Raw genomic sequence first — 27,656 nt, forward strand, 5'->3', positions numbered from 1 at the left:
TTAAGCCTGCAGTTCCATCCTCCTCATGTCTGTTTCTGGTAGTAGAGGATTCTCCTTCAAACCATAACTTTCAGCCTGCTAGGGTTCTAGTGTGTAAGACAGCTTGTCAAGAGGCAGTGACAGAAATATTTGATGTGGTGGTTGAATTATTTCACAGTAGATACAACAGGGATATCTTCAAATATCCTCACCCATCTTTATCAGACCATATTTCCACCTTCAGAGATAGTGTTTGTTTAAAGGAACTTCAGCAGAGTTATAGAAAGCATTGTTTGTGTTCAGTTGTCCTGTATTGGTGGATGAAGGTAACTTTTTAAAGTTATCTTACAGATGGATACATTTATCCACTTTTGGTCATTTTTCTTGGGGAGCTTAGAAGAAAAGCTGGGCCAGCCAAACTTGAGGGTTTTTTTTTTTTTTTTTTTGCCCAGCAACATCTTTGTTATGTAAATTCTCCCAAGACCTTTCAGGTGTGCCAAGAGTTACACTAGAGATTAAAAATATAAGTGAATGCACACCAGGTTTCCTTGGCTTATTTGATATTTGTTAGTGGATTGGAGTAATTTCACTAATTTTGGGCAATGTGCATTATAGCAGGTAACAAAAAATGCAGGGGGAAACGATTGTAGTAAATGAATGGCGTAGTTTATGCTCTCTGTATATATATCTCCTCAATATATGTTCCATTCTATATGCATCCGAAGAAGTGGGCTGTAGTCCACGAAAGCTTATGCTCTAATAAATTTGTTAGTCTCTAAGGTGCCACAAGTACTCCTGTTCTTTTTGCGGATACAGACTAACACGGCTGCTACTCTGAAACCTGTAGATTACAAAAGCATTCTGAAGTGAGGTGAAAGGCTGTCCCACTGTAGTACTTATTCCTAACTGCAATACATGACACATGCTATGGCAGCTGTTTTTTCTAACCAGGACACTTGTCTACTCTGAGGCTCATTCAGTCTGACAATAAAAAAGAAAAAGCAATTTCTTAGACCCAAATCCTCTGTAGGCGGGCAAGGCCTCAAACGCAGTGGGATCATTGCCGTTCCGCTGTCGAGGGAAGATAGGATGGTAAGAGCTCCTGCAGGTGGTTGGCACCCCCTGCACACCATGGGAGCTCCCAGCAAAGAAGTCCATTGTTGGATGTAGAGTTGTTCCTCCATGAGCGGAGAGGGATAAAGGCAGTAGAAACTTTAGGCTAGGTTAGTGACAAGAAACAACGCTGTTGCTGCTCTGTAGTGTGTTTGGGGGTGAGCGTGCGGGAGGAGATCTCCTCCCTTTGTTCCCATGGAGTTGATGAATGTGCTGCCAAATTAAATAGGTCTGGGGTCTCTTTGGGCTTGTCAGACTTCATATTCAGCTGGTCTGAGGTAGAGAAATTACTTAAAATTGCATGTGAATTGACCATAATGGGGAGGAGGAAGGATGTTCAGAGACTGACAAGGTTTGATCACATGACAGTGTTGCAATTGTTGTAAACCCAGGACAAACAGCTACAAAGGGAGTGGGGGGTTAGTAATTAGTCCCAGAGGGTTAAAAGGCCTCTTCCTATCCACTGAGGAGAGAGAACCATGGGGAAATAAGGTTCAGCTGGAAAAGGGGTTACCAGGGAACTAATTAGGTTCAGCTGGCTCCACCTGCTTGAGACCTTTTTAAACCCTCCCCTGTGTGGAAGTAAGGGGGGTGGGGTGAGAGAAGCAGGGAAGCTGCCAGTAGGCTGGGTGCAGCAAGACACTGAACCCTTCCAGGAAGGAAGGCTACACTCCCTCCCCAGAAGGGAAGAAAAACAAGCACAAGGGACTGACTGGGGAAAAGAATAGCTGGACCCTGTGCTACCGGTAAGGATTTGCCTTGCCCAAGCCTGTGTCTCCAAGGCTAAAAAGGACTGAGCCTGCTGAGGAGGAGAAGGTACTTTGCCACGCAATATGTCACCACTTTGTGTGAAAGTGGCATTGTGTGTCCCATACTGTGCTAATGGAGATATGTTCAATTGTGAATGGGTGGAGTTCCCAAACCCACTCTGCACATATGAATTAGCATTCGAAGTAAGCACATGCACACAAGTGTCCAAACAGAGGGAGAGTGCATCTCAACACCCCGCACGCTAGATTCAACAATGGGCTTCTTTGCTGGGAGCTCCCATGGTGTGCAAGGGGTGCCAACCACCTGCATGAGCTCTTACCATCCTGCCTTCCCTCTACAGTGGAACTGCAATGACCCCCCTCTGTTTGGACACTCGTGTGCGTGTGCTTACTTTGAATGCTAATTCATATGTGCAGAGTGGGGTTGGGAACTCCACCCATTCACAATTATAATGGTAGCGTCCCTTGAAAAACTGACATCAAGGGGAAGCATAACAAACAATTGCCCTAAAACGTTTGCTCGATGAAACTTGCTCGAGGGCAGAGGTACTTGAAGCTGTGGAGGGCCTTTCTCAGACCATCTGCACCCAGGTGAATGTCTATCAAACAGTTCTCTCTGTCCAAGTTCCAGGAAAAGATTGCCTCAGATAGTCTGTCCCCCAGCTATTTATGCCTCAAATAACAAAGAAAAGACTGATTTGTAAAATTTTTGTTTATTTACAATGTTAAGTGTTACAGGAAAATCAATTTAAAAAGTCGACACCTTTTTTGTTTTTCAAAGTTGCAGCATTTTGGTGTTTAAAATACATGTAAAGAACTCGGAATATACCTGATTCCAGTCTTTCTGGTGGTTTGGATTGGTAAGGTGATGCTTTTGTATATTTCTATTTTTTTTCCAGCCCTTTGAACATTTTCAAGTAAGGCAATCTGTTGTTGTTTTCCTTTTTAAAATTAGGCTTCAACGAAACAAAAGACAATCTTTAAAACTTATCTGGGTTTGGTTTTCAGAGTAAAACTTTTAACCATTGAATGCTGATGTTTTCCAGACTGCCAGTCAAATGAATGTTTAGGAACATGTTCATGCTGTCTGCACCCAAAGGTTACGGATTCTATTCAGACTAAACTCAGGATTCCATATTGGGCCAAAAAACCTCTTCCCATTGCTCCACCTCTATCGTGTGTCTGAGATTAACTTGCATGACATCCCAATTAATAATTATGCCTTCTGACTCTGGAATCTTGCTCCTGATATGAGGCTAAAATTACTTCCTGTAATGTCTGAGAGGCAGAGTGACAACTGTGACTATATGAAAAATCATGGGACTTCCTGTCAACTCTGCTTTGGTGCCAAGTGGTGCCTAGGCACTAGCTCATAAATCTCTAATAATCCATCATTTCAATTTACTTCTATTCATTGACCAGCTGCCTTCTCCAGCATCTAGTCAGTTGACCTGCTTTTGTCTGTGCCCATCACAGCAGGAGACATTTCTCATACAAAATCTACACCTGCAAGGTCTTCCAAAGTTTTACCCACATTTAAAGAGCTCACACTTCCCATGTGATGTTTGCAGTGTTGTTGTAGCCATGTTGGTCCCAGGATATTGGAGAGACAAGATGGATGGGATGATGTCTTTTAGTGCCCTGAAAAAGAGCTCTCTGGAGATGGAAAGTGTCTCTCCCACCAATAGAAGATACTACCTCACCCACCTTGTCTCTAACTTCCCATTTGAATCCGATTGACTAGTTGCTCACTTCTTATTGGAGAGAACTGCCGAGCAAGGTCTCTCTGAAGTGCCAACTTAAGCTATTCATCCATGCTGATTAATTCTGTGTGTGTTTGTTCTTTTCTTTTTTAACGTGTCGGGAAGGGTGAGACTTTCATTGTGGACAGAATGAAGACATCTGCTCAAGGGGGAGCAAGAATGTGGCTGTGTGATGCAATGAGCAGGAGTTAAAAGATATTCCAGTGCCATTTATGTAAATACTTTACTACTGCATAGGGTGACCAGATGTCCCGATTTTATAGGGACAGTCCTGATTTTTGGGTATTTTTCTTACATAGGCTCCTATTTACCCCTCCCCCCCCCATCCCCATCCCAATTTTTCACACTTGCTGTCTGGTCACCCTACTACTGCAGCTAGTTTTGCTCATCTGATTTATTAAGACATTGCACAGTAACAAGGCTGCTTAAATGAGCTGTCTGTGCTGCAGTGAGGATTTCAGTCTTCTGCTTCAGTATAATGGTTGCATTCAAGCAGTCCAAGTCATAACTAAAAGAGGTCCAAATCAGGGATCTGACTCAGGGTTGGCCCTACCTATGATGGTGCCCTATGCAGCCCGAGCACCTGCACCCCCCCTGTGGGGGGAGCGGCCACTCTGCTGGGGGGCTGGCCTCTCCGCGGGGGGAGGGAGAGGGGAGAGAGGAACTGCGCTCAAGGGCTGCAGGAGCTGTGAGGGGTCAGCGGCAGGGCAGGGAGGCCCAGGGCAGCACGGGGGATTAGCGGTGGGCCTGGCGCTGGCAGCAGGAGTTTGTTTAGTTTGGAAAAGAGTTGGATTCACTCCTTTTAAGGTTCAATTTCTTTTCCAGAGACCTCTCATATAGCATGGGAATTTGATTCACACGCAGGCTGTTTGTGCATTGGTATTTTCCTTCACAGACATTTGAGACTCTTTGTGGCTTTTAAGGGCTTGCCCTCACTACGTTATTTTTTAAATTAAATTAAAAATCATGGGATTTCCTGTCAACTCTGCTTTGGTGACAAGTGGTCAAAGAATTTACTCAGAAATTCCTCCTAGCTTTAACTGGACCAACTAGCACACTCTAAAGTACAACTGCTTTACAATGTAAAGTACAATGTCTCGACTAGAGTTCTCAAAGGAGTTAATTAAATGGAGTTAGGTAACTGCATCTAACATCACACCTTTAAACCCTAATCTAGACAAGGCCAAAGAGACTGTAGGCCTGGTCCAAAATCCACTGAAGTCAACCGACTCCCGTTGTCTTCAATAAGTTTTGGATTAGGCCCTATGTGCATAAAGCAAATGTGTGGTGCATATTTCTGTGCATGCTGAAGTTGTAAATGTGGGGCACAGGGACTATGACACTAATTATTCTGCCATTAGTTGCATTATTTTCCAGAAATTAGAATAATTTCTATGATGATGGAGGGAGGTTTGATGTCCTCGGGACAGACATATGATGGAGTGTGTTTTGAGAGAGGCTGTGAAGTGGCAGAATGGGGGTGCTAATGGAGTTGGGCACAGGTATGAATTATCTATCCTGTTTGATTTCCATAAGCAGTCTTGACTAAATTAGTCAAAACAGGTTGACCACTCAGCTGCCTTTCAGCTTAAGTCAGCAAAGTATGACACAGGTATTCTGGAGGCCCTCCACGTACATAGGATGTGTCAAAACCTTTTAGTCTGAATAAAACCCTACCTTTTGAAGGCTACCATGAAAATGTGACCACTCTTTGGGTTTCCCAGTGAAATGTTTTGTAAGGCATTGTGTCAGCATTAGAGATTGACGAATGTACCACCTTTTTTTTGCATGTGGGAGGGGGATGATGTCTCACATGGCCTCTCTCATTTTGATGGTGATCTTGGACAAAGCACTTAAAGCTACACACAGTTAAAATCTAAATAGCAATACATTAATAAATGTCTGGTACAAAGACCTGATAAATGTAACCAAACTGAGTCAGAGTTTACACTAAAACTGTGTCTTGTAACTCAGTCTCTTTTTATTTAGAAAAAGTGAAAAATACTACAATGTAGTATTGAGTTACTGTACTTATTGTGCTTTCTTATTGTTCAGAACCCCATTTGCTGCAGCAAAGTAGTCTTTATGGAAACCATTCCTGATTTCTGTCACAGGAGGGACCTTCTTCATATCGGTTCTTAAAGGCCTTTTCTGGTACGTCTATAAAGAGCAAAATCCCAAGGTAAATAATTGGTTTAGTTTAGTAGAAGCGCGCGCACACCCAGGGTACATCTATACTTACCTCCGGGTCCAGCAGTAAGCAATCAATCTTCTGGGATCGATTTATCGCGTCTTGTCTAGACGCGATAAATCGATCCCGGAAGTGCTCGCTGTTGACGCCGGTACTCCTGCTCCGTGAGAGGAGTACGCGGAGTCGACAGGGAAGCCTGCCTGCAGCGTGTGGACCCGCGATAAGTTCGAACTAAGATACTTCAACTTCAGTTACATTATTCACGTAGCTGCAGTTGCGTATCTTAGTTCGAAGCAGGGGGTTAGTGTGGACCAGCTCTCCCCCCCCCCCCCCACAGTACTTTTTACAATTAATTGTAAAAGTTTGACTTGAGCTCTCAGCTGTTCTCTAGAGGCAAATATGTATCTGCTTACAGGTTGAATTAAGGGAGCTATGCTATGTACAATATAGGATGCATTTATTGGTATTACTGTAACACCTAAAGATCTTGACTGAGACAAAGGACCCATTGTGCTAGGTGCTGTATGTACACCTAGAGCAGAGGTCTCAAACATGCGGCCCGTGGGGTTCTTTTGTGTGGCCCGCCAAGCTCCCCACGCCCTCCCGCCTACCCCACAGCACCGTGAGCCCCGCACCGCTGGACTAGATACTGGTGTTGTCTGTGGCTTTTAGAAAGAAAAAAAGCCCTTTTCTTTACAGGTCTGTCCTACTGCTTTTTAGCCACTCAGGCTTAGTGTCCTTTCTAAGTACTACCATCCCTGCAGCCCTGGGAAGGGGGAAGAGTAGAGGGCTCCGTGCTCTCACTTCCAGGCACTGCCCTCCGCAGCTCCCATTGGCTGGGAACGGGGAACTGTGGCCAATGGGAGCTTTGGGGGAGGTACCTGGAGGAGCAAGAGCAGCACATGGCGCTGTTTCCGCCCCCCCCTGCCCCTCCGGGACTCCGGCTAGGGTGACCCAGATGTCCCGACTTCCTCAACTGGAAGCTGCAAGCAGGGACTTTATTCCCGGACTCCAAAGCCCATACTGTAGAGCTGATATTTTTAAATGATATGATTTAACTTTCCTGTCACCTGTAATTTCTAAAATTATTTTCCATTTACAAACTTGAGAAATGTAAATTGCACCTGACATTTCTTCAATTTGATGCTCACTGTTAGAGTTAAGCACCAATGCCTGTTGACTTTTTCTAACGATGCTCTTTCTATGTGAGTCTCCCCAAAATATTAAAAATTTATAGAGGTTCCTTTTCTTTCACCCTCCTCTCCAACCTCTAGCCAGAGTCCTTTACTTATAACTAGTAATGTTTGCTGAGGTATGACCACATTTCTTTGACTCACATAAAACAGTTTGTGGTCTCTCAATAGGCCTGTTTATCATCCCAACTGGTAAATGAGAAACTAGATTTTAATGGGCATGCATTCTACTGAGGAAAATGCAGACAAGTTTAAGTGGGCATCTATGCTGATCAGCAGTTAATCTCTTGTCAATAATTAATAAAATTTAATATTATAATAATTATTAATAATAATAGTCTAAATACTGATTTCAACAAGATCAGGGGCTATCGTGTTGTCTTTGACTTACCCTAAGAGATTAGGTAAGGCACATCTAAACTGGCAGAGTTACATCGCCAGCAGTTACAGGGCCACTCAGAGAGTGCTGAAGGGAAACCGCTGTTGTGTGTTCACACTATTAGCTGCCTGCGCAATAGCGTGTTCACACTTGAGGCACTTGCAGCGGTATTCGGAGTGGTGCACTCTGGGCAGCTATCCCACAAATCATCTCTTCCTCTTTTGCCACTAAGAGTTGTGGGAAGGCGGAGGGGGGGTCACGGGGCATCCTGGGTCCTGTCCCAAGGCCCTGTGATGCATTGCTTCGCATTCCAGCAATCCCTGTGCTTCCGTTCACGTTTGGCGCCATCTTTCAGTGGTTTGTGTACTGCGCGCTCTTCCTCTTCAGTCTGCAGGAATGGATCCTGCACTGTTGACCAATATGCTACTTGCTCTCACTAACACGTCAGGAGTGGCAGTGGAGTTATTCCTTAAACTACAAAGGCAAGTGGAGTTCAACATTGATCTCGCCACACATAGTAGCTACAACACAAGATTGCTTGTGGCATTCGTGAAGGTGCTGAACACAGTGGAACGCCGCTTTTGGGCTCAGGAAACCAGCACTGAGTGGTGGGATCACATTGTTATGCACATCTGGGACGATGAGCAGTGGCTGCAGAACTTTCGGATGAGGAAAGCCACATTCATGTGTGATGAGCTCGCCCCAGCTTTGTGGCGCAAAGACACGAGAATGAGAGCTGCCCTGTCATTGGAAAAACACGAGGCGATTGCCCTGTGGAAGCTGGCTACTCCAGACTGCAACTGATTGGTCGCTAACCAGTTCAGAGTGGCAAAGTCAACCTTTGGACTTAAGTTGACGGAAGTGTGCAGGGCCATTAATCACATCCTTCTCCAAAAGATTGTGACTCTGGGCCACGTGCGTGAGATTGTGGATGGCTTTGCACAAATGGGCTTCCCTAACAGCAGAGGGGCGATAGATAGCACACACATTCCAATTCTGGCACCAGGCCACCGAGTACATTAATCTAAAGGGGTATTTCTCAATGGTTCTCCAGGCGCTTGTTGATCACTGTGGGCGTTTCACGGACATTAACACAGGCTGGTCTGGAAAGATGCATGACATGTGCATCTTTCGGAACATTGGCCTGTTCAGGAAGCTGCAAGCAGGGACTTTATTCCAGGACCAGAAGATCACCGTAGGGGAATTGGAAATGCCCATTTTGATCCTGGGAGACCCCATCTACCCCTTAATGCCGTGGCTTATGAAGGATCACACAGGGCACCTTGACAGCAGCAAGGAGCATTTCACCAACAGACTGCGCAAGTACAGAATGACTGTTGAGTGTGCTTTTGGCCATTTAAAGGCCCGCTGGTGCTGCCTATATGGGATGCTGGACCTGGCTGATGACAATATTCCTATGCTTATAGCTGCTCCATAATATGTGTGAAGGGAAGGGTGAAAGCTTCACTCAGGGTTGGACCACTGAGGCTCAGCGCCTGGAGGCTGAATTTGAACAGCCAGAGACCAGGGCTATTAGAGGGGTGCAGCATGGGGCCATAAGGATCAGGGATGCCTTGAGGAAGCAATTTGAAGCTGAAATCCACTAATATTTGTTGCTATGCTCAGGAGTGCAGTGCTTGTAATGCTAGGAGGTGATGGCGATTGGTGCAGACGATGCACTATGAAGGTTTTAAGAAAATTCCCTGTTGCTTTGCAGGGCTCTGTTTGCTTTCAGTTGATGGAATAAAGATTGCTTTCAAACCCAAACAATTCTTTTATTAAAAAACAACAACCGGAGGAGAGACACAAACAAAAAACACATCAGCACTGTGCGGGAAGGGGGGGGTCCCAGGACAGTTAAAGATTTGTGTATGTCCAGGTATCCTATGCAACCATGTCCTTTGCAGTACACTGCAGCGGGTACTGTTCTTCAGCAAGGCTAAACTGCAGAGGGATGGGTGTTGAGTGCAGTGGGTAGTGGGAGTCCACAGGGCTGGACCGTGACAGGGCAGGAGTGGAATGCAGCAGGTACAGACTGGAGCCAGGAGGTTGATAAGACTGTGTTGGCGGTGTCTGGGGGGCGCATGGGAAAGAGTTTTGCGACAGCGGTTGCAGGGGAGGGCGGGCGCGGAACTGCTCGGTTTGCACTGCTAGTAGCGCCTGGAGCGTGTCTGCTTGGTGCTCCATAACCTTTAAGAGTCACTTCGTTCTGGTGCGCCACGTTCTCCTTTCGGTCCCTCTTCTCGCTGTCCTGCCACTCCTTCAATTCATGTTTTTCAGCCATGGAGTGCATCATAACATCACGCAGAAAGTTCTCTTTAGTTTTTCGTAGCCGCTTTCTAATTCTGCACAGCCTTTCAGCCGGCATAACAAAGAGGGAGGCTGGGCTCCCAAGGTCATCTCTGTGAAGCCAAAATGCAACATTTTACAGAAGCAGTATTGTTTGCAACATGCAGGCCACTGAGTCAGTGATTTAAAACACCGTCACTATTCACATACCTGTCGCTAACTGGCTAACCCCAGACAAGCACACATGAGCCACAAGACCCCCAAAATGGTGAGTAACCGCAGAGGCAGGAGAAATCACTCTTCCCGGACCCTGCTGTACACTGGGCATGTAGCTCTTGGGGAGAGCCAGCACTGTAGGGGGGACCTTATAATCATTACTGTCCCATAATGAACACAGCCTGTGGAAAATGTGGGAAGATATCTCGCTGCTGAGGGTGAGCAGGGAATCAAGGGAGGGTCTTCTCCAAGACTGTGGCTTCCATCCTGGCCTTTATGCGGCTCACCTGTGTGCAGCAATAGTCCCCCAGAGTGTCGACACAGTGGCGCAGAAAAGTTACCCTTAATAGGACAAGAAACAAAGCAGCTCTGCCAAAGAACCTGCAGCAGCAGATTGCCCAGTAGCTTCATGGGAGTTTCATGGAGATCTGAGGCAGATTCCCTTGAAGTGAGGGAGTCAATCAACACCCTGTTCTGCTCAGACTAGGCATGTGGTGGTACGCGCATCATACAGACACAAGCCTGCTTTCTGCAACCCTCCTGCCCCCAACAACTCGCTTCAGCAATTCCCCAAATCAAAGCCACTTACCAGGGGCTTCCTCTCCTGTTTGCGCTTCACCAAGTTCCGACCGCTGTGACTGGCTAGCCTCCTCTGGGGTAGAGAAGGGCTCCTGGCTGCATGCATCTCTGGCCTCCGAGTCATCCTCTCCCTCTGGGTCCCCCTCCTCATCCAAGATTTCCTCTTCCTGGCTCGGTCCACCCTTGACTGTCACACGAGCCACCGAAGTATCCACAATGGTCTTCGCAGTGGAGGTGGGGTTGCTGCCGAGTATTGCTTCCAGCTCCTTATAGAACCGGCAGCTCGTGGGCGCAGCACCAGAACGGCGGTTTGCCTCCCGCACCTTGTGGTAGATGTTTCGCAGCTCCTTCACTTTGACCCTGCACTGCAATGTGTCCCAGTCATGACCCCTTTCTGTCATGCATTGTGAAATCTGTCCGTAGGTATCATAATTCCTATGGCTGGAGTGCAGCTGGGACTGAACAGCCTCCTTTCCCCAAATGCTGATGAGGTCCAGCAGCTCGGCATTGCTTCATGTGCGGGATAGCCTAGTGTATGGGGCAGGCATGGTAACCTAGAAAGATGCGCTGAGACCACTGTACACGTCACCGAGCAAACAGGAAGGGGACTTTCAATATTCCCAAGGAATTTAAGGGGTGGAGCACCTGAGCGCAGGGAAGTAGAGTTCAAACTGATGACCAGAGAGGTGAGAACAGGCATTGTGGGACACCTCCTAGAGGCCAATTGCAGTGCTGTGATCGACCAGGATGTCTACACTGGCACTGTGGTGCTGTGCCCCTGGCGCAGAAACCTGTACGCCTCTCGTTGGAGTGTGTGGTTTGTTTGTGTTTTTTTTTTTTTTAATTATTTATTTATTTACAGTGCTGCAACTGCGCCGTTTCTGCACACTAAGTAGCCTGGCAGTGTGTACATCTTGGGAGTTACACAACAGAAAGCTGCTTTATTGCACAGAAACTTGACAGTGTAGACAAGGCCTAAATGTAGAACTTCCAAAAACAGATACTGCTACGCATTTGTGTTAAGACTGGAGAAACGTGTAAAATGATATCAAAATTCTACTCTTTCTTTCTTGGAGTTGTGCTGATTCAGGGTACAAATCAAAATTTAAAAATTATATGGAGAAAATGTAAGGATGGGGAAAAAATAAGAAATTTATTTCAATTCACTTCTACATTAGGACGATATTTCCAAGCATGCATTTAAAACTAAAAGTAAAATGAAACTAATGCCTCAAAACCTGTTCAGTACACATTGAACACAGTTTGAATTGTATGGATAGGATCTGAGACCTGGTAATGGTTGGAGGTGTGACCTACTAGGGAGTTGAATTAAACTATGATCCTGCATGAAAGGCTATTGGTCCAAATTTTTTTATCTGATCAAATGGCTACAAGGATGTAATTTGAGACATAGCTCATTGTTGGCCCCATCTGATGCCCAGTTCTTCCATGGGTATTGGATAAGGCATTTTAATATACACATCACTCACTTTGCCAGAATTTTTCTCAATTTGCAGCCATTACAACAGGGTTATCCAGTGATAAAAGGCTCATTGTATTAAAACCGCACCAAATTCAGTCTTTGAGACTGGAACTTGCATTCTGCAGAGACTGCCTTATTGTTTTTGTTTTAAATAAATATATAGATAGATAGATATAAAAATTAAGCATAACTAAATCCTTTTGGCCGAACTCTGCTCTACTGATCATTGCAAATGCAGAGTACCCCCCTGACTTCAGTGGGATTGCTCCGAATTTAAAATGATTAGTGGAATTGAGAACATAATTTGGCCTCTTGCACTTAACCTAGTTGGATAGAATACATTGAAAGAAGGTCTGGTTTAAATCCCAAACATCTCTTGAAAGTTTTGTGTTAATAGTTTAAAAAAAAAAAAACACAAACAAAAACAAATGCAGAGATGAAATTCTGGCCCCACTGAAGTCCAATGAAAGTTTTGCCATCGATTTAAATGGGGCCAGATTCCTCAATAGATACTTACACAATTTATCAAGGTAAATCTGACATTTTATGATTAACTGATTAATATAAATTGTCCAGTTAGGAATGGCTATAATTTTGTTTTGTTTTAAAATGTATTCTGCAGTTTATTATACAGAATTCTCCATTTAATGCTACTGTTTTCCCATGAGAATTATCTTCTATTCTCCATCCATAAAGTTGTATAGGGTTTTGGATATTCCTGCATATTTTTTACATCTATTCTAAATACATCCTATTGCTTATTTGCATGTACTTGATTTATCTTTATATTTGGGGAGGAGTGGTGCCTTTTTCATTTTTGACTTTAAAAAAAAAAAAAAAAAAAAACTTTATAAAGAAGAAAATCCATTACCATTATTCATTACTCTTAGAATTGCCTACTATGATATTTCATATTGTCTATTGCATCTGTATTTTTGGCTTGATTGTTCCTGCCTTCACTCATGAGAATAAACCTTATGTTAGTAGTTCTAATGGAGTCAATGGGACTAATTGCACAAGGAAGGCTGGAAGGATTAGTTCCTTCTAACCTGAATTTGCTGAGGTCCTTCTATTGACTTCAGTCAGGCCTTTAATGCTCAAAAGTTAACACTTCTTATCTGTCACTGTATTTCCTTTGCTATTTTTATTGGCAGTTGAGGGCAGAAAAGAGCTTGCAGAAAGTGCTCAGAACACTGTAGAATTGGGCATTTAATGAGAAAAGAAATGGCATTTTCCTGAACTAACGATCACTTAATTTTTGAAGGTATGTTTTTTTCACATAGTTTACTGCAGGGGTTCTCAAACTGGCAGTCAGGACCCCTCAGGGGGTCATGAGGTTATATGGGGGCTCACAAGATGTCAGACTCCACCCCAAACTCTGCTTTGCCTCCAGCATTTATAATGGTGTTAAATATATAAAAAAGGTGTTTTTAATGTATGGGGGGGCGGGTCACACTTAGGGGCTTGCTATATGAAAGGGGTCACCAGTACAAAAGTTTGAGAACCACTGGTTTATTGCACCCATATTCCTCAACTGCTATAATAGCAAAAAACCAACCAAACAAAAAACAACAAACAAACATAAATACCCACCAAAAACAAAAACAAAAATCCGGTATTTTCTTTTAATAAAATGCTAACAAAACTTGATTGTATTAAGGTTTCTTATGTCATGGATCAGTCCATTTGGCAAAAACATTCCAGATCTCTGATTTCTGGTAGCACAATGCATGGTGGTATAAATTCACAGAGAGTTGCACTCATCAGCAAATCAGGAGCTTGATGAATAAATATAACCTGAAATCAGACCTCGGTGTATGATTTTTACATTCCCCAACTTACCTTAATATAAAAGTTTATAAACAGAATAACCAGTGTGGCCATGTATGAAGACTGGAACATGAGGCAACCAAATGGAAATCCACATGGCTTCACGGCAGCACTAAGAGTGTGGATAATGGTGAGCAGAAACTGAATCTGTAAAAGATAGATATACATTTTATTTATATAAATTTAGATGAGATTTTTTTTTTTTTTGGTTTATTACTATTTGAGCATTTTCAGGAAAGAGGATGGTGATCATTTAGTCAGGTATTTCCTATGCAATCTCCATATTATAATTTTTTTGTAGTTTGTGAGCATTCTGTTTGGGGGCATTGTTCTGAGGCTATCCAAATTATTCTCATATAAGGTCTAAAGAATTAAGGGTTGGCCATTTTATAGATATTTTGGAAAACACAAGTTTTATTACAGGACTGGCTGGCAAACTGGTAGCTATTCTCTTTTAATGGGGCTGGGATGTCCCCTAGAACACTTTGTGCCACCTACAGCATCATCTTTAAAGCAGAACCTAAGAGAAACCTGATGAATATCTGAGACCTGAAGAAGCAGTTTCAAAAGACTGAGCTGAAAATGGAACATCCATTTTAAAGGAGAAACTAGAAGTCTGGGTCAGGTAAAGAACTGTGTTGGTAGGCGTAAGAAGACCGCAAATAAAGGAGAAATGAGATGGGGAGGAAGCTGCAAAGATCCTTTTTTTATTATTATTATTATTATTTATTTATTTATTACCAAACACTGCCTAATTAACTGGATCATAAGATCCTATCCAACCAAATGAATTATGCGGTACTCCATGGAACCAATGTACTGTATGTAGTTTATTTAGAATGAGGCATTATTCTGTTTTAAGTATGCAGGAAAACAAAAGACCTAAGATGCAGTCCTGATTCAAAGAATACACATTTTCACAAGACTGTTCTAGAACTTTTTGCTAGTGTCTGTTCCCAAAATAAGAATAAAGAAGTCTTCTTTAAAATGCAAATGTGTAGAGCACATTCTTCTACTAGTAACGAGTGCAGCATGACACATGTTTTTGAAACACAACTCTTGATGTATTAATGCTGACTACAAAGGGCACATGGCTTTGTGTACTGTATCCAGACTAAAGCAGATTTTTCTAAATCAGAGCATGTTTGTCTTGTGCTCTTGCTGCTTTGTGGTGTGTGGTTTTGTTTTTTGTTTTTTTGTTTTTTCCTTCCCATTTTCTTATTGGACTATGGTTACGTTTCCTGCTTTGGAGAGACTTTGGTGCATGTAAGTAGCTGATGCAAAACTTTTTTTTTTTTTCTCAAATCCTACAATTTTAAAGCTCTATAGAAAAGTTAACTGAAAAGTATATCGTTTTAACATCTTACATAATTTATAGCTTTTATCATTTTTTAATCAGTGGTGCATTTAGCATGATTTAGTAGTGTCCATTTTCTATGAAGGCCATAAATAATGGGAGGGAGTTTCTCCTAGAATCACTACTGAATACTGTCTCCCTCAGTGAGTAATATGGTGTACTGTCGATGACTGAGAGGCCCATTTGTGGTTCTTTATCCTGTGATAGCAACTCTTAGAGGCAAAGTAGATGAGATAATTTTTTTATTAGCCCAATTTCTGTTGGTGAGGGAGACAAGCATTTAAGCTTATACAGAAGAGTTCTGTGGAGCTCGAAAGCTTGTCTCACTCATTAGGTAAAAAGATATTACCTTAACTACCTTGTTCTGTCTAATATTCTGGGACCGACACGGCTACAACAACACTGCATAAAGCAACACTTGTCAGGCCTGACATACTCATTACACCTCACGCACTGGTGTCATGATATTTATTTAAAAGGCAGCATGTAGTGTATCATTTGAAAGCTAATATCTCACTGATCATTAATATTCTTAAGTAATGTATGTATGTGGTGTGTATTAAGTGTTATGTCAGGGAAAGTTGGTAAATAGGTCTGTCCTATACAAAGGAATGCTTGGTCAACAGGCAGAGACAGTGAAGGTCCATTTACATATCAGGTAAACAAAGCTATTAAGCTAACAATCGGGAGCAGACAGCTTCTAGAAGGAAAGAGAAACTTTATCTGGGCTATACGGACAAGGGGTTTGAACTTCAAGTGACAAGCCATTGAATCAATTATAATACAGTAATATATACAAAGTTCATTGAATAAGCTGTTTTATGAAAGCCTATGACAGACTGGTGATTAATATATATTAAAATAACAGTATAAGGAATTATGGATATTCATTGATATTAGACTTTACAGCCTGTCCAATGAAAGGGAGAAACAGGTCTCTGCCAGACAGGTGGGAACAGCACAGCTATTTACCCGTCTCCTATGTAAATTTAAGCATGGTGGAATCAAAACAATGGAAACTCCACTTCCATTCTCCCAGGTATAGGAAAAACAGCTTGAGGTCATCCTGCCTCTTGAAACAAGGTAATTGAACTTTGGAAGATATAAGCAAAGACACAAACCATCTTTGGCATCCATCAATAGACAGACACAAGCTGTCCTGCAAGCTGAGAAAAATGGGTCCTTTGACCAACAGGGTGGTGAAGTTTCTGGGAACAGAATAAAGGTGAGAGAACTGTTTAGACAAAGATCTTTCACCTAGGAAGAAAACATCTTGTACTTCTGTGGAAAGTCCTGACTGAGGAAAAGTCAGCTATGACTGGGAAGAAGGAAGATTTGGTGAGATCAACCATCTTGAACAAAGTCTGTACCTGACTAAATTGAGTTTTAGACTTTTAGCTGCATGTTTTCACTATTATTTGCTTGCAACCATTTATAACTTTATTCCTTTTGTTTGACATCATTTAATCTGTCCCATTATTACTAAATCTGTTTTATTTTTACTATAAACCAACTCAGTGATTTGTTTGAAGGGAAAGGTTATTTACCCCAGTTAAATTAATATTCTGCAATGTTTGTGTCTCTCTTTAAAGGCTCAACTAACCTTATTTCTCTGAGTGGTCCTGGAGAGGGCCAGAAACTAAAGGGTACATGGTTTGGGGAAAATTTCAGGACTGGAAGTGTGTTGGGGTCAGTCTGCTAGTAGTAACCAAGGTTGGTGGAAGCCATGGTGAGACAGTTGTGCTGTAGGCTGGCTGCGAGAGTCAAAGTTGCTGATCCAGGGATGTCCGGCACATAGACACTTAGGATGTGACCTGCATGCTTGTATGCTGGTTGCTGGCATCCAGTTTGTGAGGCACAACAGTAGGGCATTTCAGGCACCAAGGTTTACAAGGCAGGTGGTGACACTGCCCCACACTGGTCTGAATTGTGCCCCCAAACATGACACTGTCAAAGTATACTGCATGGCACTATTGCGACATTTGAATCTTAACTGGCTCAATCCTGGAAAGTACTGCACACAGTGAACTTCTGTTGATAGCAAGAACCAGGCCCATTCTATTTACTTGCAAATGTATCCTAAGATTTTTACCCTATAACAAATACAAAATAAAGGCCAGACTTTTTTTTTTTTTTTTTTTAATGAAAGGAAAGATTGGCAGCCAAAAAAGTATGCAAATCTTTTTTTTATGCCAACAAGTTAGTCCACTTTTAAAAAGCTTGCCTCTGACCGTAATCCTACAAGGTTCAAACAATTAAAATCCGAATTAAACCATAAGTAGAATCAATGTACTGTGTTAAAAACAACAAAATCTGGAATGAAAATGGCTGTTAAGGTAGGTGCAAAACTCCATTTCACATCCTTAGCCTTAATAATAAGGTTTGGTATCTTTTAAGTCAAGTTAATATGTCTGTCTTTTTGCATTTATGAACAGGCTTTACTTAAAGAATGGTTCTGCTCTGAAAATTTACTCCCTAAAAATGGCATGGAGGGAGGAGGGCACATTGATTATTTCTCAGCGATGCCAGATCGTATCTGAAATCAAGTAAAAGGATGTTTGTTCATTTTTCCGTGTGTGTGTTTAACTTCTGTTAGTACAGACAGCTCAAGCTGGATTCTCACTGGCTCATGTATCACCACCAACAAGGATTCTACAGTAGAACCTAGTTAACAAGTCTAGTGGTCTTGTGTGAGCCAGAGCTGTATTGACTTACCAGGTCTAACAGGAGTAAAATGCAATGAAAACATCATCAGTGAAGTAAGCAGCTGTAACTGAATAAACTGAGGGACTAAGTCTAATGTATAATAAAATACCTTTTGTATGTAGTTCTTTTTCAGAGAAGAACCACACTTAGAATATCCAATTGCTGTGGCTTTTAATCATCGTGCTTAAATAACTTGCTAAGTACTTCAGTCCTGTTCCACCCCGTGAGTTCAGTTCAGATGTATTAAGATAGTATTGAATAAACATAGTCTTTATGAAAATGGGCTCCCTAGGCCCTGTTCATATTAAGTTTATTCTAGAGTTTGATGCTGAATTTGGATTTGGCAGCACAATTTGAATTTGATCGTACTGAACTCTTATGAGGTTTTTTCACAAGATTTCTGCTTTTGGATCCGATCTGGAAACAAAGACTTTGGGGTTGAATTTGGATATAGGAATTTGAATCAGAGGTCCTTCCTCTCCCACATTTCAAAAGCTTTATATTTAAGGTTACAGTTTTATGCTACCTCCTTTGACAAAAAAAAATCTATTAAAATTAAAGAGTGAAAAATAAATGTACCAGTTGTGCCTGAGTGAGGTATTTCTTCCACCACAGATACTTGCGCATGGAAGGAATGACAGAAAATCCATAGTAGGAGTACATGAGAACATGGATAAAACTATTCAAAGTGGGTCCAAAGAAACCTGTAAGAATCCAACAAAGAAAACATTTTATTCAATGGTATCACTGGGGGTGGGGTGAAGGACTTTCTACCAGGAACTATGTTCTTAGAATTTACAGGCAGGGACTTTTACTGATCTACAAGTGGTCTCACTAGCGTTCTGACACTGCGTCCAGTAATAATGCTCTTTACCTTTTTTTTTTTTTCCTCTCACTTCTGGTCAGGATACTCTTGGACTTGCACTGGATTCCACACTAGGGATTGCTGACCTTCCCTCCCACCACACCACCACAAAAAAGTCTTACTACACTGTGACACGAGTTCCATTGGTACCAGCTAGCAAAGGGTTCACTTTTCTTTGCAAGCAACTCCTGTCTCAGACATGGCGCGCACACTGCTTTCATTGTAGTTATCCATGAAGGCTGGCATGTGCTATCTCTACTGAAAGCTTGTAGTTTATCGATACTCATAATCATTGGGGGATGTGTGTACAGGGAATAGTTAAGGAACAATGTAACTATACTGAAAATTATACCCTTATGGTCTTGGAGTGGAAGTGGTTTACAAGGAGAATATGTCTCAGTGATGGCTGGTTGAAGCAGGAGGAAGTTGTCACCCTTCCCAGGCTAGTCAATTATGTAATACATTGCTTCATTGTCCATCATTGCACCAACCCACAAAAGTCAATGGAAAACCATCAAAGACAATCTATAAACATTTAAACTATTTGACACTGAAAAGGAACAGTGTGACAGCCTGAGGATCACCCTGTTTGTGAATAAAAACTGATTGAGTATATCACGGGCTGGAGAAAGATATGCTGGATCCACTCACTGAGGAGGTACCTTGATGAGTAGGGGTGCTTCATGAGAGATTGGGTCCTGGCTCTTTGGAGCTAGCAAGCATTGCAAAAGACTGAACTTTGGGGTGAGAATCAACTCCATTAAATAGTAAAGGTGACTATTAAAATGCAAACTAGGGCCTACATTTATTGTGATGTGTGTAACCATTTGTTTCCATGGCTTACACTTGATTCTGATTGAATCTCTATCCTTTCTTAAAACTGAGTTCAGTTACAGTAAAACAAAAGGAAACAAGTGCTGTTCTTAGTACTGAAACAGTGATCTAAGGTAAAATGGGTAAACTGGGGCACACTGCTCCTTTGGGAATAGAGGCTTTGGGATTTCTGGGGGTATCCAGTGATCAGGGGCTGGTTACCACAGGTGGACACTTTGAAGGGACTTGGAGGCTGGGGTACATCTACTGTCACCCTGCAGGGCTGGTATAGAGGAGAGTGCTAGAGTGGCTGACAGGCTGGTTGTGTTGGAGAGCTAATGCCTAGCTGGCACAGGCAAGTCTCCCTCATGCGGGAGGTGAGTGGGAACAAGATGATACTTGGCCCTGGGTGCCCTGAGAAGTGCCTCATACACCCAGCTCTTCTTCCTCCCTTGGTTTCTTTTTCTTTTATGTCAGAGGCTGTATATTTTACTCTATGATTTCCTTTCTGCCTTCTTCCTTTTTATTTTCTAGATTGCAGGCCATCCCTTCACTTTGTTCTAAAAATCCTTTGTCTGTCTTGGCATTCTAAGCTCTAAACACTCAGCTATTTTAGATTATGTTGTCATAAACACCAGCCTAGTGCCCAGGGAGGTAAAAGAACATGAAGGACTCCCATTACTGAACACTGCAGTGAGAGCTTTACTCTTTGTATTGGAGTACAATTCGTGTACTCGGGGCAAATTCTGTGGCCTTAATGGAGGAAAAGCTTTCACCGACTTCAGTGAATGTTTTGCTTGCTTAAGGACTACAGAATTTGGCTCCAAACAATATTTCACCATTACAATCAATTGCAGTAACTGAATATTAATTCTAGCATTCTGCATGATGTGGATAAATTACCCTATACCCTTTTGCCCGGATAGTTGAGCAGGAAGTAGCAATATTGCTAAGTTACATGTGTTCATTCTGTTAGTAGAATGTTCAGCAGCTACAGAATATGTTAACATTTGGTCAGAGAACAAATGGGTCTGATTCTTGTGACACAGGGCCCTCTCAGTGCTGAGGGTGCAGGGGGTTCATAGGGTTTTACAGGAATTTCTTTGGTCATGTATGCATATAATTTACTAAAGGGTGACATACAAGATCTTCACTGTGAGCCAGTAGCCCACTGGTTGACCTAATCACTGCAAAATGCATGTAGGGGTAATATTTAAGGACTTATGTCTCTATACTGAAAATTGTGTTCTTAAGGTCTTGGAGTTAAGGCAGGTCTCCAAGAGGTGACCTGCATCCAACGTGTTCCTTTCAGGGAGGCGGTGACAGACACTTACCTCCCTGTCTGATCACGAGTGTATTGTGTGTTGTCTACCTCACAATGGAGATCTATTTGCTGACCAAGGGCTTGTCTATACTACCACTTAAGGGGATGTAACTTGCATCGCTTAGAGATGTGAAAAAGACACCCCCTGAGCAATGCAAGTAACAGTGACCTAAGCACTGTCCATGCCGCGCTATGTCAGTGGCAGATACTTTCCTACCACCATAGCTTCTGCCTCTTGTGGAGGTGGAATAATTATGCTGCTAGAAGAGCGTTCTCCTGTTGGCATCACGCATCTTCACCAGACACGCTACAGTGGCACAGCTGCACCCATGTAGCATGGTAGTGTAGACTTGCCTTCAGCCCAGGTTCCAGTTGTAAGGTTACAGAATCTATAGGAAGAAACAAAGCACCAGCAGGTGTCCTGTTTATGAATGAAAACACAGGATGTGACTTGTATATCTTGGGAAGCAAAGAACGCACTGCGTCCTTCACCTAGGAGACCTGCTGTGCTGATATATTGATATCTATGTAAGCAGGGTCTGAATGAGCTGTCCCCTGACATCCAATGATGAACTGGGGGAAAAGATTTCAGGAACAGACCACATTTGCATTGACACACTCACTCTGCCTAGGTATTTAGCAGACAGAGCTGTTTTGCCAAAGTGATCAAGTTTGGCTGGTTTGGGGTTACAATTCACTTTAGAATTATCATCCTTATTGTATGAGCAGAACTGTACTTAGTATGCCCTTATTAAGGAGGTCACCCTAAACTGAAACTCACTTGCTAAGCAGGGGTTAAGGATGTCAAATCCCAGTGAAAATGAGATGGGGGTGGGATGGGTGTTCCTATCTGATGGTATGGACTCTGCCCTAAGAGTCCTAGACACCATTTGAGCCTCTCCTCTTTAGTGTCTAAAGACAGAGCTGATTGGACTCCCCTGAGAGTCCTTGTTTCTGTTCAGAAGTTACTAGAGTTGAAATCACTTGTGAGCAGGTCTAGGGGCTAAGCCTTAGACCTAGTGTGGAGACAGTGTTGTAGTGAAAGATAATGAAGAGAAAGAGCAGCTGAGATGCTCCCCCTACTCAGTGAGTTCACTAAGAGCTGGGTTTTATGGTGGAACTTCAGAATGCAACATTGCAGAGGTAGCAGTGAGTGGTAAGTAGCAGCAGCAGAGCTGAGGGTGGCAAAGACAGCAGCAGCAGAGGTGGTAGTGAGTGGCCAGTGGTGGCAGAGATAACAGTAGCTGACCAAAGGCAACCAATTGTGAGTGGAGTGCAGTATAGGACAAGGGGAGTGGTGTATTAAGGGGACATTTGTTTCCTATAAGGTAAGAAACTGAGGCAAAGGACATGACCCAACATACTGTGGGTTGGGTGTTTGCTTATGGTTAGATGCTTTCGAATTGGTTGCTGTGTTTTCCCAAATTAATAGTGGGTCTCCTTTCCCTTTTTAATAAGTTTTCTTTTGTTACACACAGACTTGGAGTTTGCAAGTGGGGAAGTACTGCCTCTTATGGGCGGTAGTTAGTTTTCCCAGATTACTGGGTGGGGGCTTGAGCTGGTTCTATTTTGGATTGGTAAGAGGAACCCCCTGGTATGTTAAACCTTGTCCTTGTTGCAGACTCCACCTGGCAGAAAAGCTACAGCTAAGGCCTGTGGGTTAAGCGGAGAGGTGATCTCAGATGGAAGTGGTAAGCAGTGAATCTGAATACAGTGAGTGTCCAGTGGAACCGGGGCTAGACACTCCAGGGAGATGGGGGTGGGGAGGAGCTCAAGGGTTGCAATGTGCCCAGTGTGAACCTATAAAGAGACAGCAAGGCCTGTGAGGCTTAGAGGCGAGTGCTTGTGTTGCATGTGGCCGGTGGAGTTGGGGAGCTGACCTCCAGCAGGGACGGACAAGGCTTCCTCATGCGAAGGGCAGGTGGAAGTGGGGTGCCTCACAACCTGGGGTAGCCCAGGAAACATCACAATTCTCCTCTCTGTTACAATTATGCTGCTGTAAAAGTGGTGGAGAATCAGGTCCTGTGCGTTAGCCATAGAAGAGAGCACAGAGGCTGGTATGTCCATTGCCTCGCCCCTAAGCAGTCCTTGACACCCGTACAAACTGTGTGTAAATCACTGCCAAATCACAATTCTCCACAGGGTCTGTGGGAGCATTTTACACCTACTTCACACAATCAAAGTGACTGCACTAAGCAGTGGAGACTTGGGTCTTACACTATTAAAAATAAGAACTTATAACACATTACTTTGAAAATAGAGCTGCTGAATTTTGTATAGGTTGAGATAATTTCCCTTTTGAGGGATGTGGGAACCAAAGCTTAAAAACTAAGTTAAAACATTAATTTTCTTTTCAACTTAAATGACAAGGCTACAGAAAAAAAATCATTCCATTTACCCACTAACAGGAATGTTCTTGATTTGATGCTAGAAATAATTCTCCACTTCCCACTCTAAGCCACAATGCAGAGACAGTAGTCTCTTAACTATCACTATTTCCCTTGGGTATGGGAGGAGACGGTGAGACTGACAATTTCCAGCCAAGATGAACATGATATATTCCACAACAATAATTATTATACCTGACTTTTGATGTGCAGGGAGCTAGAGAAGGCCAATTTTCTGTCACAAAGACATCTGGTTTCACTTGGGTAAAATGCACATTACTCTGCATCACTGTGACTTCCTACCAACTATGCAGTCAAATTTCAGGTCTTCAAAATAGGACTCTAAAACAAGCCAAATTCATCAATGTAGGGTCTGTGATTCAAAGAGGAATATTTTTAAGAGACAGTGAATGTGTTACATTTACACTGCCAAGTACAAGGTGTACTCTGATACTGATTTCTCATCAGTTTTACAACAGTATGACTCCACTGCACTTCAGTAGAGTTAATTCTGATTTACTTTTGTATAAGTGAGAGCAGACATAGTCCCTTTCTCTCTCCTGCCAGCCCAGGCCTCATATGAAGTTAAGGCTGAATCCTCTTCCCATAGAAATGGATGGGAATTTTTGCTACTGACTTCAAGGGGAGCAGGATCAGACCCTTACCTATTCAAAACGAGGTCCTGAGACTATGATCATCCTTGGCTTGTCAAAGTTTGGGTGACAAATGGAATTACGATTCTTCAGTAGGGTGTGAAGTTGAAAAGTTTAAATAATTGTTTAAAATATTCACAAGAAATAGGAACACTTGAGGGGGGAGCATAACCCTTCACTAAGATAATAGGCAATGGCAGTTCCTCATAAGCAAACAAACTGGGCTTTGCCTACCCTGGATGGAGTTTGAATATTCTCTTTATTTCTATATAGGGGTTTTGAGTACAACATTTTTTTTCAGTTTGGCCTGCGTACTTCTAAATGTCTTCAAATCAGTTATGCTGCTCGCAGATGCTTAGTTACACATTTATAAACGAAAGATCTTGCTAGTGCAAGAAGTCAAAAATGTATAAGCATTTGAATGTTGGGCTATACAGCAGGGGTGAAATTCCCATTGACTTCATTATTTTGTCTTAAGTATCTTATGGGACAGATTCTTCTCTCAGTTATTCTATTTGAGGGAGATACACTTGCATGAAACTGGTTTGAGGAGAATCCGGTCCCATCTGTCAGTCTCTAGGCACTGTATACTGTGCTCCTCACTAGGGCACCGGGTTTGTCAAAGATTCTGTGATTTTCCACAACCTCCATGACTTCTGCAGCGGCCAGTGTGGCTGATCTCAGGGCCAGCTACTTGGGCGATCCTGGGAACAGCCATAGCAACAGCTGAAGGAGTGGCTCTGGGGCTAGCCACACCAGCCGCTGCTCAGGCGGACCTGGGCAGCTGATCCGACGGACTGCCTGAGCAGTGGTCCTTGGGGCGGCCAGAGCAGCTGCTGCTCGGAGGCCCCAAGCAGCGGCTCTGGGGCAGTCCCTGGCAGCTGGTGCTGCTGGCTCCAGCTCCCCGCCCGAGCAGCAGCCTCCTGCCCCCCACCCCACAGCAGCGGTTCCGGGGGTGGCCAGAGCAGCCGCTGCTCAGCAGCCCCTGCCAGCTGGTGCTGCTGGCCCTGGGGTGCCCCCCCCAATCAGTGGACCCCCCCAGCAGTGGCCTCCCAGGGCATCCCCCGCAAGCAGTGCCTCCCCATGTGCGTCTCCTCCTCCCCTCCCCCCCGATTTTGTCAAGGGTATTTATAGTAAAAGTTATGGACAGGTCACAGACTGTGAACTTTTGTTTATTGCCCATGACTTTTACTAAAAATACACATGACTAAATTGTAGCCTTATTCACAACTCTAGTATCTGAGCATGTAGCAATAGTTTGGTGGCCCGGCAGTCAGTGATCCTAAACTCACAATTCTTTTTTATTTCAATAGGAATGGCAGGTGCTCAGCACCTCTGCAAATAAATCCATATGACTGTATACTCACCTTGATTTTGTAGGGATTTGTGAATAACTCTGCAGATAGCTAATATTACTATTAAATGCTTGCAATGCATAGCTGGGTGCAAATCCCCTACATCTACCCCCTTAACATACTGCTGAGAAAATGATAGAAACACTTACTTTGTCCACATGGGATCCAGTTCAGAACACACCACCAGATGTTAAACATAGTGGCATGATGATATACATGAAGGAAAGTAATTTGACTGTTTTTCTTCCTCAGTACAAAGAAAATAGTGTCCATGAATTCAATTGCTTTGGAAAAATAATACCACCACAGCACCTTGGCCACCTGTATGAGCAAGAGAAAGAGAAATAAAGATCTGTTCGTAAAGGGCTAAATTCTGCTATCCTTAATCAATCCTTGCTCTAACAAAATTCCCATTGAAGTCATTTTCCCATTGATGAAAGATGGCAGGATTTGGCCAAACATTTCTTATTCCCTAAGTATTCTTAGACCTCTAACCTGTTTTGCATGTAATGAAGATTTTCTGAAAATGCCTTCTGATCTAAACATCCAAAGTAAGGCTTTCTAATTGCTCTTCATCTGGATCAAAAAGCTACAATAACCTTTTTCTAGGGGGCTTCACAGGCAGATAGGCGAGTGGGGAGAATGTGAAGCATAATGAACTAGTGGGATACTTGAGCAGCAACCAACTTGGGGACTGTTGCTATTGGAAAACTTTTCAAACGTGATCTGAAAAAAATTAAATGACTATTTTAAATGTGTTGTAATATGCAAGTTCTCAAGAGAGTAATTAAAGTAGGCAGCCCACATAGTCCATTATCAAAGCCCCTTGGACACAATGGAGCAGATCCTTCATAGGAGCTATGCCAATTAATACCAGCCCAGAATATCGTAATTTCACAGGACCCTTAATGCAGAGTATTGCAGTGAGATTCATAGAGCCTATAAGCCAAGAGGGAGAGAAGAAAATTTAAAGTAGTAGTATCTCCAAGGGAGGAACAAAAAAAAATCATATAGATGGGAAAATGTGTCTGAGTGACCCTTGCAAGCCAAAATGTGGAAAGTCCTAGAAAAGGAGAAAGGGGGCCAAAATGGAGGAACGGAGTAAGTATTGGTGAAAAGGAAGAATGATTAACTATATCAGGTGCCAAGTATCAGAGGGGTAGCCGTGTTAGTCTGGATCTGTAAAAAGCAACAAAGGGTCCTGTGGCACCTTATAGACTAACAGACATATTGGAGCATAAGCTTTCGTGGGTGAATACCCACTTCGCATGCATCTGACTAAGTGGGTATTCACCCATGAAAGCTTATGCTCCAATACGTCTGTTAGTCTTTAAGGTGCCATAGGACACTTTGTCGCTTATATCAGGTGGGAGTGTTCATGGAGAACTTGGAACAATAGAAGGACAAAACTTTGAATTTTAAGGTGTGTAATAGGAGTCAAGGCTAGAGATGAGGTGAAGATGCAAAATCTGGATCCAAGCATTCCCAGAGTTCAGATTGGTTCAGGTGCACTTGGGACCCACAAGAACCCAAATTTGCATGGACAATTTCACCATAGGTTTTTAATTAAAGGATTTATGTTTTCTATAGAAAACATTTCCATTTTATATTGGTATCTGTTCTGATAATTAATGATAATGCAATGCCCGAGGAGCCAGAAATATTGGACATAAACTTTTGTAAAAGCCTTTCCAGAACAAAAATGTACCTCGCACATTGTTCTTTACCCTATACTGGGGAGTGAGGACACATCCAACCTGGATCAGCATATACATAGGGTTACCATTCGTCCCGATTTACCCAGACATGTCCTCCTTTTTGTGTTAAAAATAGCGTCCGGGGGGGAATTTGTAAATCACTAAAAACGTCCGGGATTTCCCCCCCCATGCAGAGCGAGGCACGGCTGGGAAGGCTGCAGGAAATTCAGCCGCTCGCATGGGGCTCTGGCAGCCAGAGCCCTTCCTCCGTAGCTTGCCGGGCTGGACTCCGGAGCAGCTGTAGAGCTCCTCCTCCCCCCCCCCCACATTCTGAGCCGGCCGGCCTGCCAGGCCGTTTGCATCGGGCCTCGGCAGCTCCTCCTCCCCTGCAGCCCAGCGCCCCGCTCCGGCAGCACCGTGCAGGGGCAGGGACTCGGTTGTGTGTTGCGCTGGGGAGCGCAGCCACGTGTCCGGCTCCGCACAGAGCCCAACACCATGTTCTGAGCGGCAGGGTAAGGGGGCCAGGGGGCAGGAGAAGGGGCAGGGAGATTTTGGAGGGGGCAGTCAAGAGATGGGGGGGGTCGAGAGTTCGGGGGGGCTTTTTGGGGGAGCTGGAGAAGGTTTTGGGCAGTCAGGGTACAGGTAGGGGGCAGGGTCCTGGGGGGCATTTGGGGGGGTAGTTAGGGGACAAGGAGCAGGGGGGCTTAGGTAGGG

General features: G+C 43.4%; 1 protein-coding gene across 1 annotated transcript in view; it reads right to left on the minus strand.

Annotated features, from left to right (window-relative positions):
- Window positions 1-4,304: 4,304 nt before the first annotated feature.
- ELOVL2 (ELOVL fatty acid elongase 2) overlaps window positions 4,305-27,656 on the minus strand; it is a 130,429-nt gene continuing 107,077 nt past the window's right edge. Inside the window, exons 6-9 of the mRNA XM_034762298.1 lie at window positions 25,395-25,566; window positions 18,428-18,552; window positions 13,798-13,932; window positions 4,305-5,785 (exon numbers count right to left, since the gene is read on the minus strand). Coding sequence (XP_034618189.1) covers window positions 5,657-5,785; window positions 13,798-13,932; window positions 18,428-18,552; window positions 25,395-25,566 — 561 coding nt within the window. The 3' untranslated portion in view covers window positions 4,305-5,656. The remainder of the gene's footprint in view (window positions 5,786-13,797; window positions 13,933-18,427; window positions 18,553-25,394; window positions 25,567-27,656) is intronic.

Source organism: Trachemys scripta, chromosome 2 (assembly GCF_013100865.1).
Source record: "Trachemys scripta elegans isolate TJP31775 chromosome 2, CAS_Tse_1.0, whole genome shotgun sequence".
Lineage (NCBI taxonomy): Eukaryota > Metazoa > Chordata > Testudines > Emydidae > Trachemys > Trachemys scripta.